We start from the raw sequence: 12,968 nt of genomic DNA on the forward strand, positions 1-12,968 counted from the left end.
AAAAAACCTAATTCCATGTACTACAAATACTAGATAATTGCATCTGGATTTTAAATCGCCTTGATGAATGCAACTGAATAGCTAATAGTACCCTGTAAACAAAAGTGTCATTTAACATTGTTCAGCAATTAGTATTACCAATTCATAGATGTCCTCTTCAGGCTTTGGTACATAAAATTGCATCTGGTTTTCTATCAGGAACTTAAGACGCAGAAAGTGAGCTGAATGATCCAACTGATGTGTCTGCAACAAACAGGAGGAGAGAGACGCTTTCAGAGAGAAAAGACAATGGCTACAGTTATATACAAGAAAATAAAGCCACACATTTTTAAGATAGATAATATATAATGACACGATGGACGGAAAAGCTCTCTATCTTCCATAAGAAGTGTGAACATTTTGTAACCTAAATAGAGTCTGAAAGTTTCTCTCATCCCCCTCGTTCTCAAAATAAGAATTTTTCACCTAACTGCTTATCGCAGCTCCAAAGGTAATGCTATTACTTTAAGTAACACCTTCAATTTTGCTTATTTTGCAACTCTATCTTCGCCCATTTCATATTATTACAGAAATGATGAGCCGAATATTATTAATGCAAAAGAATTATAGCATGCTTCCTGAATGCAAGTATATTTTTTAAAAAGACTAAGTAGAAAATATATTCTGGCTAACAAAGAGAAGGATACCATATGCTATTTTCATAGGCATAAGAAAGTAATTTCTTTCTGAACTTTTTCATGTTAAACAATCAGGCATTCTGTGGTAAGTCTGCAAGCAAGATTATGGATAAAATATTCACCTCAGTGCTTTAGACCAGTAGCGGGGAACCTTTTTTGGGCCAGGGACCACTGACTCACAGAAAAATCAGTCGGGGGCCCGCACACAAGTAAGAGGTGGGAAAAAAACCCCTCCCTGTGGCCCCAGCCTGAGAAGGAGAATGACACTGTCCACATTCCCCTCTCACACCAAAGTCTAGAGGGGCCCAACCTAGTAGATTTTGTGTGCTACAGCCCCTGGGGGGCAGTAGGAGGGCTGGAGCACCAGTGCAGGCTTCCCAATGCTGGGGGGTACTGAGCTTTGGAGGCCAGATTCAAGCAAGGCGAGGGCCGCATCTGGCCCCCCAGACTTGAGGAGCCTCACCCCTGCTATAGACTGTAAACAGCATATAGGATATTCTAAAGATGTGCACTGATTACTTCCCCATGCAAACATCCTATGTCATTTTAAAGTAAGGGTATAGAATCCCTGCTTAAAAAGTTAACTGGTTAAAGTGTTACATTTAACCAGGATCTGGTACGGTGTGGTAGGGCTGGTTAAGGTGAAGCAGCCCCTGCTTGCAATGAATAGGGCCCAGCTGGACTGGAGCAGCCCTCTGCCTACAGGCTGCTCTAGCCTGGCTTGGTCCACTGTGACACAGGTGGGGACTGTTTGGGCCAGGTTGGGCTGCTGGTTAACCGCTTACCCAGTAAGAATCACCCCGTAATGGTGATGCTTACCAGGTAACCACTTAATCTTTCCATCCCTACTTTAAAGATATTGTAATTAGCTGCAGATATGTCCTTTGACTGGGAGATGGCAGTTACATTTCCTCTACACAGCTCAGACATTTCAATTAAACTGAGGCTAAGTCAATGTGTAATCAAAATGCATTAAAGCAATGGCAAACACAAGGATGTCATTCATAAGTTACTTTGCAAAGTTGGTAAACTGTTGACTAACATAGTCAAGAAAATCCAGACGTGATTCACAAATATAAGAAGCGAGTACATCCCTCACTGTTATCTGTGAAGTCCTATTATTCACTGTTTATATTTAGAAAATAGTCACAAAGTTTCCCAGATTTTAGTTCAATAATTGAACTGGAAATCTGTAATGGAATTGCATAATTTGCTATTTGTTATTCTACTGCTTTAAAAATCTCAGCTATCCAATAACAAAGCAGAAGCAACACCCAAGAGCCAACCACACATCACACATAATTAATATTGCACAGCAAATAGTCAGTGTGAATAATTTAAATATCAGCCTATGGGTTTTTCATCTATGAATTCTTCAATGAATATCTAGAACCAGGAAAGATTCACACACTGAAAAATTACCACATTTGAAACAAGTATTATTCACAACTAGTTACAACAAGAAATATATAGTTCACTTTATATCCGAATCTGTCTCATTTAAACAAATGAAATTATCACTACATAAAACCGAGTATCAAATCAGACAACCATTGTAATTTAGACAATATATAAATTAATTCAAAACAATTTGAAATTTACCACAAAATAAAAATAGCTAAATAAGACATCTGCATTCTACTAAAACTTTTTTTAGATCAGCTTGGCATTTTATTTGCGGCCTATTATACAAAAACACACAGACACAGACACACACACACACACACACAATGAAGCATGGTTGTTATAACTGTGCAGAAAAATAAATCAACCAGACATTAGTTTCTGCTCAGATTAACCTATTACAGGTTGGACCTCCCTTGTCCAACACCCTCGGGACCTGACCAATCCCAGATGAGGGAATTTGCTGGACAATGGAAGGTCCCCCTGACACTAGCCCCTCAGCTCGCTGCCTCTCCCGGCTGGGCTTTCTGCTGGTCAGCCCCAGCCCCCCAGCACCACTGCTGGCCAGGTGGCATGCTGCCTGTTTGGTCTGCCACAGCCGCCGCCCCAGCCCCACCCCTGATGTCAGGTGGCATCAGCTCCAATCACGCTGACGCTGCCACCGCTGGCACCACCCAAAATGCTGCAGCCCCACCACCACCCAGGCCAACATGGCCTGGCCAGGCTTCCCCTCTTGGGCTGTTGTGGTGCCTGCTGCCGGGTGGCAGAAAGCTCCAATCACACTCTGCCCAGGCTGCTGCATGCCAGATACTAACAGACTGGCAGGGCTGCACTGGGCTCTCAGCTGCTGGTCCCCCTACTCCGGAGCGCTCTCATGCAGGAATATCTGTGGTTATACTGGACCACAGATGTTGCCAGACCAGAGAATCTCAAATTTGGGAGGTAGAACCTGCAGCACCAGTTATCAGAAGAGCCAGTGATGAGAAAATGGCCACATTAAAAAATTCTGAACCTTGAGTCTAATAAAATACATTTATACACCTGTCTTGTATTTTGAGAGTGGTCTAAAAATTTAGATTAACAATCTGGGGGCTCTCTAATAAATCTCACTGTGAGACTAGATACGGAATGGACACATTGTGTGAGACATTTAAAACAAAATGGACAAAGTGGCACAAAAATATACCGTTGGTAAAAAATTTTTCTTAAAAAAAATCACATACTGACAGAGAAATGTAACAGATGTCCCAATAGCCATCTCTGTCATTCTGCACTCTCTTGTGCCTGAGACCTCACGAACACCAGACATATCTGCATGGCAGTTATTGACAGAACTACATGCCAACAAGTTTAGCTTGACATATTAATAACAGTCAAGGATCTACAATAGGGATGGGGAACCTATGGCCTGTGAGCTAGATCCAGCCCCTGAGATCCCTTGATCCAGCCTGTAAGGCTTGAGGTTCCCCACCCCGCAGTGGGAGGAAGCAGTGGGGAGCCAGTACTAAAGCCCTTGCCTGGCTGGCGGAAGAAGAGGATGTGTGTGCTGTTGTTCCCCTCCCCACCAGCTCTGGGAAGCTGGTGCTCACCTGCTGGCTTTTCCCCCGCCCCTCAAATTGGCTGGGAATCATGGCTGACGGGAGTGGTGAGGGGCAGTGCCTGTGAGCACAGTCTGGCACGGAGCCTCCTGTGGCCTCCCCAGGAGCTGTACCAAATAAGTGCCCCAGTCCCTGCCCCCACTTCTACCCCCCCCATCTTCCCAGAGCACACTCCCAGTGAGCTCCTGCACCTTCCCTCCTCACCAGAACACTCTCCTCCAGCCCACTCCAGCACTCCACCTCGCTCCCTGACCCTGCACCCTCAGCCCACTACTTGACAGCCCACTCCTGTACACGGAACCCCTCACTTTTGGCCCCACTTCAGAGCCTAACAAGCTACAAGCCCCCAGAAGAGTTAATCCAGCCCTGAGCCTTGCCCCTCTCCCCCTGCTGGGCTGGAGCATGAGGAGAATACTGGTGCCCCAAGTTGCATGAGTGGGGAGAGTTTCTCTTATTTTCTGATTCTCAGTTAGGGGTCCAGGTCAGTGAGGATTGGGTTGGTTTTTTTCCCCTCACCTGTGTGTGGCCCCCAACTGATTTGTCTGTGGGTCAGTAGCCCCTGACCCGAAAAAGGTTCCTCACCACGATCTAGAGAGGGGTATACTTATAGGCTGTGTCTACATTGGCATGAATTTCCGGAACTGCTTAAAACGGAATACTATTCCGTTTTCAGTTTTTCCGGAAAAGGAGCGTCTACATTGGCAGGCTGCTTTTCCGGAAAAGCCCTTTTTCCGGAAAAGCGTCTGTGGCCAATGTAGACGCGCTTTTCCGGAAAAGAGCCCCGATCGCCATTTTCGCGATCGGGGCTTTTTTCCGGAAAAGACTACTGGGTTGTCTACACTGGCCCTTTTCTGGAACAGTGTTCCGGAATAAGGACTTATGCCCGAGCGGGAGCAGAATAGTTTTTCCAGAATAGCGGCTGATTTTGTACAGTAGAGCATCGTTGCTTTTCCGGAAATTCAAGGGCCAGTGTAGACAGCTCGCTGCTTATTCAGGAAAAGCGGCTGATTTTCCGGAATAAGTGGCCCAGTGTAGACACAGCCATATTGTAGCTTCCAAACAGCAATACTAGATTTCTTCCTATTCCAAGAAATAACCTTATAATAATGTTTCAGTTTACTTGAAGGCTATTCAGAAATCCTATGGAAATCACTGAGCGTATACATTAATCCTTGGGGCTGCTATGATTTTACAACAGCAACTTTCCCAAAGGACAGCCTAATCCATAGTTCAGTGAAGTCAAGGAAAACTTTTCAACTTCTGTCAGTGGGCTCTTAATCAGGCCCAGAGAAAATTTTAAGTGTATCTACTTTAATGCAGGTCACTTTAGAGAAGTTTGATTAGAAGAATAAGATTTTTGCTCAACACCTTTAGTTCTGAGATTAGGACTGAGGAAAATTGAGAGATTTTGAATGCAATGTTGAAACCATGGCAAAAAATAAAATGCACTCTGTCAGGAGTACTGTCAATGTAGATTTCTCCTTCTAATTGATTTTTAGAACAGAAAACAGGACAAATCTGTCAGTCAATTTCAGAAAATGGTCTTCAAATTCAGACATTTCTACATCATTTTTGTATTCCATTCCTTAGTGAGGCTCATTTGTTCCCATGAATGAGTGATCTCTGATTTTGATCATTTTCAGGAGAAATAGAAGGGTCAATGAATATTCTAGATCATGTATGTTGAGCCAGATGGCATTTCTTGGAAAATATATAAGCTTATGCAGATATAACGGAGTTTCACTCAGTTCAGGAGATGCAAGTCCCCAACTTTTGGAAACAGTCAGTATACAAATATCTATGTGTACTTATATATCTCAGAGGGGCAGCTGTGTTAGTCAGTAACTTTAAAAACAACAAGTAGCCCTGTAGTGCCTTAGAGACTCTCTCTATATATATATATATATATATATGGTGCCCCCTACTCGCTACACTCGCCAACCCCTGTTTCTGTGGGGGTAGGTAGCCCCACTTCTTGCTGAGCCCTCTCCCCCAGCTGCCAGGGAGGGCCAGGGCCATACTAGCCCTGGCTGCTTGGCTCCCCACCTCTCCAGCTCTGCCGGGGCCACATCAATCCTGGAGGATACGCAAGTCTGGCTCACTCCCCAGCCACCGGGGAGGGCCGGGGTTGTGCCAGACCAAGCCTTTCACCCCCCATCCCTGGCCACCCCCTCCACCCCAGCTGCAGCCAGTCCGAGCTTTCTCCTCTCCCCTGCAGGAAGCTGGTGCTGGCACGCTAATCTTGCAGGAGGTGGGGCATGGGGTGCCAGGCAGGCAGCAGCCCAAGCGCTCCCTGGCACAAGGCAGTCAGAGGCAGCAGTTCCCCGCTGAGTCTTGGAGTGTTGGGGCCCCGAGCATAGTGAGGAGCTGCTGCCACCACCCCCTGGCCCTCCTGTAGGGAGGCAGAATCTGCCCAGGCCAGGCTGCCAAGCAGCTTTGCTGTCCCTGAACAGTATCTGGAGCAGGGAGGCAGTACAAGAATGGAGCCTGTGGGACGCCAAGTGGCATCACTTTGTCAGCCCATGGAAAAACTATTATAGCTAGCTAGATAGTATCATGAGCTTTCGTGGGCATCCCCACTCTGCTCATCTGAGTAAATGGGTTTTCCCCACAAAAGCATGTATAGTGTCTCTAAGGGCACGTCTACACTAGGAAATTGTTTTGAAATAACTCCCAAAATAATTATTTTAAAATAGCACGTCCACACTATAGGAAGCCTCCAAATTAGTCCTAAGCAGGCTCCCTTAATGTGGACATACTAACTTGACTTAGAGCTCCAAGAAGCACTGGAAAGTAATTACAGTAAAACTCCATTTGTCCAGCATCTGATGGTCCGGCACTCCTGATGGTCCGGCACCATCAGGAACCCGGAAGTGCTCCGGGCAGCCGGACCGTTGGAGTTGCTCTGCCCCCGGCTTCCCCAATTCAGCCACTGCTGAAACTGACCAGTGGCTGAATCGGGGAAGCCAGAGGCAGAGCAGCTGGGGTGCTGCTGGGTTGGTCCAGTAGCGCCGAGGAGCGACGCTACCGGACTAACCCGGCAGCACCCCAGCTGCTCTGCCCCCGGCGTCCCCAAGTCTGCCACAGGTGTCCCGATTCAGGTGAAACTGACCAGCAGCGGCTGAATCGGGAACGCCTGGGGCAGAGCTGGACTATCGGAAGGGGGGGGCTATGAGGGGTCTGGGGTGGCATCCCCCCCCACACCACCCTACACACCTCATAGCCCCCCCTTCCGATAGTCCGGCATATCTGATAATCCGGCAGCCCCTGGGTCCTAAAGGTGCCATATTATTGGCAGTTTAGTGTACTTTGAATTACTCTGGGAAGTAGTTATTTCAAAATAGCAGCAGCAGAGCATCTACACTACCACAATTTTGAAATAAGTGTCATTCCTCATGGAAAGCAGGAGTTATTATTTCAAAATAACCAGCCCGTTATTTTGAAGTAACAGGCTTGGTAGCATGGATGCTCCACTTGTAATTTCGAAATTTGGGCAGTTATTTAGAAATAACTCCCTAGTGTAGACCAGGGCTAAGGTGCTACAGGACTACTCATTTTTTTACTTTATATATATATATATATATATATATATATATATATATATATATATATATATATATATATACACATACACACACACATTTACACGGATATATGTTAGCATGAAATACATAAATACACTCACATAACCTGATTTTTGTTTCTTGGGTTCCAAATGGAATTCTTGTTAAGTATTAGAGAAAAACAATCTTAAAAATAAGCCAAAATACTAAAAGTATTTTTTTAAACCCTAAAACCTGATGGTTACACACAAACAAGCAATAAGAGTGCATTATTCTGCAAATATTCTACTGCATTTTGAATTATCTGATAGAATAGTCAAGATCAGTTTAATGGCATGGATGGTCTTAACTATATCTACAGCATGAAGAAGACTATATGAAATGTAGATCTTGAAATGTTTACTGTACCAGAAAGTGACTGTTCTCAGATGGCAGATGGTAAACTGATGTGAAATGATGTGGATCAGATAGTAAAAGGAAAAAGAAAAAGCTGAATGCAAGAGACAGAAGAAAGAGATTGGTTATTAAATGTTATAGAAAAGGATGCGTCTATCGTATTTTCCAGACTGACTTACGGAAAAGAAGGAAACAGATATTAGCTCTAAAAGACTTACAAAATGGCACCAGGGATCATATCCTTAATTGGTGTAAACTGAAATCAGTGGAGCTCCACCAATTTCACCAGCTGAGGATCTGACCCACTGAGTTAACCACACTTACCCAGAAGGAAAATATCAACCCTAAAAATAAATCATTACTAATAGTGTATCATCCAACTTCCCTGTTATGCCTCTCTCTTAAAAATGTCATTTCTCCCTGACTACAATGAGGAGCTTTCAGAAATTGCAGTAGTCTTTAGAAGTGCACCTGGCAGTGAGCTGAGCACAGTGTGTAATTACCCAAAACAAATGTCTTGCTTTGCACCTTCCAGCTCTTTAGCTGCATGCACAACGTATCTTTAAAACTCCCCAAAGTTCAGTCATTAGTAGATCTTGATATTTTAAGTAAAAAGAAGCCTCACTATGCAGAACAGCGTTTAAGTTTCTGCACGTTAGTTTTGGTTTGCAAGTTAAGTGGTTAGTGGAATACATTATTTAGACACCAGAACTCAGAATTTGGGTTAGATTCACCAAAGCTATAAACTTCATTTCTTGAGATTTCACTCTTAATAGCCAAGCTTATCCATTTTTTAACCTGAATTATTTACTTTGAAAAGTAAACGTGTGTTTCTAGTATATAGATGTAGTTCCCTTCTCTCCTTCCCTTCCCCACACTGGATGAAACTGGTTCTGCAACATGGACAAACATAATTTTTTTTTCTTCTAGTGACATCATATTCTTTTTGAAGTTCTAGCTTTAGCTCTCTGACTACTCCTTATTTGGTAGGTGGATGATACCTGAAAACTGGGAGCTACTTAGCAATTAGGAAAATGGATGATGTCATCACACTTTTCGGGGGAAGGGAGAAGTAACATGAGGATTGCAGGTAGGGTTGCCAGGTGTCCTGTATTGATCTGGACAGTCCGGTATTTTTGCCTCCTGACCAGTAAAAAAATTCAGAACATGCTGGACACCTAAAATGTCTGGTATTTTCTGATTTTTTTCCCGACCAGGAGGCAAAAATCCCGGGTGCTTAGCGGGTTCTTCAAGGGAGACAGTGGACAGCTGCCGGCAAATTGCTAGGGCCAAAAAGCCTCAAAAGCATTTCTTAAAGGGGCCACAGTTTTTTTTTAAATTCTTCTTTGCTTAACAACTCTTGGAGATCTTTTTTTTATTATTATTATTTTGCACTCAACAACTTTGGTCTTCTCCTCCCCCCCCCCCCCCCCCGCTTTCCCCCTCCAACAGAATTTTTTCCAGTGGTTTTTGTTTTGGGCGGGGGAGGGAGGTGTTCGGTATTTTTGGTTAAACCATCTGGCAACCCTAATTGCATAAGCTAGCTCTCTCATTGGGAAGCAGGAAGGGTTGGCATTGGGAAGAAAGAAGACAGCAGCACCTATTATCATGCAAGTTTTCAGAAGCAGGAAGTTCCTTTGGGTTGCTTGTCAGGGGAAGGGGATAGAGATATTGTTGGGGGGGGATGAATTGCATGCAGTTGTGTCATCCTGGAAAGGAATGTAAAGGGCTTGGTGGGAATGGCATATGAAGGCAGTTTATAGATTTACATGCAGTATTCTAAGAGAAAAAGACAATTAGCAAAAACACAGATTTTTCTTTAAAAAGCTAAAAACTAAAATTTAAGGATTTTGCTTCCTATTCAAGGTTGTACAATTTTACTAAACAACTCAGTGTTATTGTGATTTTACTTCACTTCTAACGTCCAACTGGTCTGTTAAATACAGTACAGCAGATTTTTGTATGAAATGCCTAAAAATTGGAAATTTTCTCTAAAATATGTATTTCAAAGTGCCCGTTTACCTTACAAATCATTTCCAAAACATCTCTTGTAGTGTCACCTGGACGGATTACTGTCAAAGCAGGCTGGTTATTTGGCAGGCAGAACCAAGACGGTGTAAAATACTCATGGACCCAAATGTCGCATTCAGGATTATGCTGATGGGTACTGGTCAGTGGCACTTCTTTTTCCCTCTGAACAGAAAAATCCATTAATTAAAACATTGATAATAAAATATCATCCATCTCTTCTTCAGTACTGAAGTCTGTGTGCTATATTTTATATATACACCCAACTGTGTAACCCTGTCAAAGGAAAGACATTTTATTCACAAACCTAGACTAACAGCTAGTCTATATTACAAAGTTTTGTTGCTTTAACTATACTGGTACAAATTAAAATAGCAATTCCACCCCACTACCTCTTTAGTTACCAGTGTGGACACAATTTTACTGATATAAATGTGCTTATACCAGTATATAGCTTAGTCTAGTTTGGGAAGAAGAAAAAGTTATTCTGGTATCTGGTGCCTTAATACTGGTATAACTGTGTCTTCAATAGGCTAATATTAGTGTAACTACATCTGTGAAAAATCACATCCGTAACCAATATAACTATACTAGTATTACTTGTCTAGTAATCAGCCCTTAGTGGATGTTCAAGTAGCACTAGAATTGCAGTTTGTATATTGCAATTTGGACTGGAAGAATTTGGGGCTTTTAAATGGAGTTTCACTATAGCAAAATTCATTCCCATGTAAAATTATACCAGTGGTCATCTAATTCTGTACCCTGTCTCCAACAGTGGCCAGCACTAGCTGCTTCAGAGGAAGAAATTGCAGCAGACAGTTCTGAGTTAACTTGCCTCCAGGGAAAGTTTCCTCCTACCACCATTCCCTCCCCTATAATTACAGGTTGGCTCACACCCTAACTTAATGCATAAGGATTACATACACCTTTCAAAACTTTCTTTTTAAATGTATTTGTGATTACACAGTACTAATTAAAATAGACCCATAGTGTCCATTTCTTGTGACAGACAGATAAATAGACCAGGAGATAAGGACTCTAAGAAGCAGGAAAGTCTTATGTATGATTAATACATTGCATGGAAAAAATCAGAAAATTTGGGTGCTATTCCTGCCTCTGCCAAAGATTTTCTGCAGGACTCTGCTCTACTTGACTCATATGTAAAATATGACTAATATATCCACCCCATAGGGAAGTTGTGAGTTAAATTTAGGAGAGAGTTTAAGAGGTGGGTTGTGCCCACGAAAGCTCATGATCCCATCTACAGGTTTTGTTAGTCTTTAAAGTGCTACCAGACTATCTGTTGTTTTTTAAGTTTTTCCTGTTACAGACTAACTCAGCTACCCCTCTGAAGCTTCTGAAGTTCCTCTGAGATATCATTGGAAAGGCTGTAATCTACTCAATATGATTATCCTATTTGCATGCATGTATCAGTTCTGTATCTGAATTTGAAAATATTGACTGTAGTTTTATTAGCTTCAGTCCAGACCCACTCAAGCAACAGACAATGGGACTTAACCTTCCTGCATACCTGTGGGTCAGCCCAAAAAGTATGGAAGGGGGAGGGGAGGACTTCCAGAGACCTCTGACAATGGCACCTGATGCTGGGATCCAATCTGGAATGAGGTCTATTTCCACAAGAGCAGGGGGGAAGTTTAAACTGGACACAAAGGATTCCCACTTATGCAAAACCTATTTAAGTATGGGGAGTGAGGTAATCTTGGTCCTGAGTTCTCCCTGGTTTCCCCACCCAAGTAAAACCCTGATCCTACTGAAGTCAAAGAGAAATTGCTAATGACTTAAATGGAGCCATAGCTATATGTAGCAATGTAGGGGTAACAATATAAAGAAAATTACTGATGTTAAAAATTAAGGCTCCAGTGCTTCAAATCTCCCTATTACCTAACCAAGCACAATGAAAAGAACTGAAGGTGCTAAGGTTTCTAGATATTACAGCAGTGGTCCCAGACCTTTTGGGGCTGCCAGGCACCCGGGGGAGGGGTCACGCATGCGCTGCGCACCTGGGGTGCAAGAATGGCTTGGGCCGGCACTGATCCCTCAGTGGGTGCACATTAATGCCCTGGCTGGCGCCATAACACCCACAGGCACCACATTGGGGACCACTGTATTACAGGATAGCACACCCTATCGTTCATTTTAAATTGTCTCTTTTGTAGGTTGAAGTTAGACCCCCAGAGGTACATTTTTGAGCAAGCTGCATAATTCCCATTGGTTGCAGGTGGTGTCACACACAGTTAAATCCCTACTCACTCCCTTAAAAATGTGATCCTTAGCACTGGCTTGACAGTGCTTTATAGCTGAATTTCCTCTGGGTGTTTAGGAAGGAGATTGTGACTGTTTTTGGAAAGCTAAAAGCCTTATGGGTGTGTATACAGTATTAAAGCTACATGTGGAGAATAATGTGTTTCCAAATGCAATAATACTAAATTAGCAATAGGTTCACATATATCCTTTGCTAGTTACAATTAACATTATCAAGGCCTGTTTACTGTATATTAACATACACTGTTGCATCATCACTTCCTTCTCCTGAGGTAAAAACGTAGCATATGGGAAATGAGGACTTTATTATAAACAATATTAACGCCTCCTATAATTAGTTATATGCTAATACTAGTAGTTAGGGAACCTCTTAGGGTTAACAGTCCTTATGGACTCTGCAACTCTAGCCACAGAATGGATTGTGGAGCCCTGTAGTTATGACCGCAATGACTCCATCCCCTTTATGACAAGATATTGGTGAACACAGGGTGCAGGGCAGCATCCTGCCCTCCTTCCCCCCATGGCTGCCAGAAATCACTACAGGTACAGGTTGCTGTCATAGGATCTGCTTTCCCTATCTTAATTCTACCTCATCTTACCAGGAGAGCAAGAATATGCTTTATTTTCAAACATGCTACTGGAACTCCTTTGTAAAGTCCAGATTGTTCTTACCTTGCCATCTGGTACTGCATCATCAAAAATTCCTTCTAAAGACTTCTTTGCCGAATCAACACCTTCACCAAAGACCTGCAGAACAAAAAGTGCGATTTTATAACAGATAACATAATAGAAACGGAAACTCTAACTACTGTACAGTATTAAAGCTAAATGTGAGGAATACGGTCTTCAAAAAAAATCTCTTGACATTGAGGATGTAAGTTAAACTGACAAAATCTATTTCAATAACCACCTCTAAAAATACATAAGCTCAAATTCCTAAAAAATATAGAGGGAGGCAAAATATCCTAATGCAAGGAAGAGGAACATCTTTGGGTCGGGGACTGCTGACCCCCTGGCAC

The 12,968-nt window shown here is 42.9% G+C and overlaps 1 protein-coding gene across 6 annotated transcripts in view; it reads right to left on the reverse strand.

Moving 5' to 3' along the window:
- The window catches only part of TIAM1 (TIAM Rac1 associated GEF 1), a 289,451-nt gene that overhangs the window by 67,673 nt on the left and 208,810 nt on the right, over window positions 1-12,968 (reverse strand). For all 6 annotated transcript variants that reach the window (XR_012897942.1, XR_012897941.1, XM_075910641.1 and 3 more), the window contains 3 exons: window positions 12,622-12,696; window positions 9,661-9,831; window positions 139-243 (listed from right to left, as the gene is read on the reverse strand). Coding sequence is in view for 4 of the 6 variants with exons in the window: in XM_075910641.1 (XP_075766756.1) it covers window positions 139-243; window positions 9,661-9,831; window positions 12,622-12,696 (351 nt within the window). In the remaining 2 variants the exon portion in view is untranslated. The remainder of the gene's footprint in view (window positions 1-138; window positions 244-9,660; window positions 9,832-12,621; window positions 12,697-12,968) is intronic.

This window comes from Pelodiscus sinensis, chromosome 1 (genome assembly GCF_049634645.1).
Source record: "Pelodiscus sinensis isolate JC-2024 chromosome 1, ASM4963464v1, whole genome shotgun sequence".
Lineage (NCBI taxonomy): Eukaryota > Metazoa > Chordata > Testudines > Trionychidae > Pelodiscus > Pelodiscus sinensis.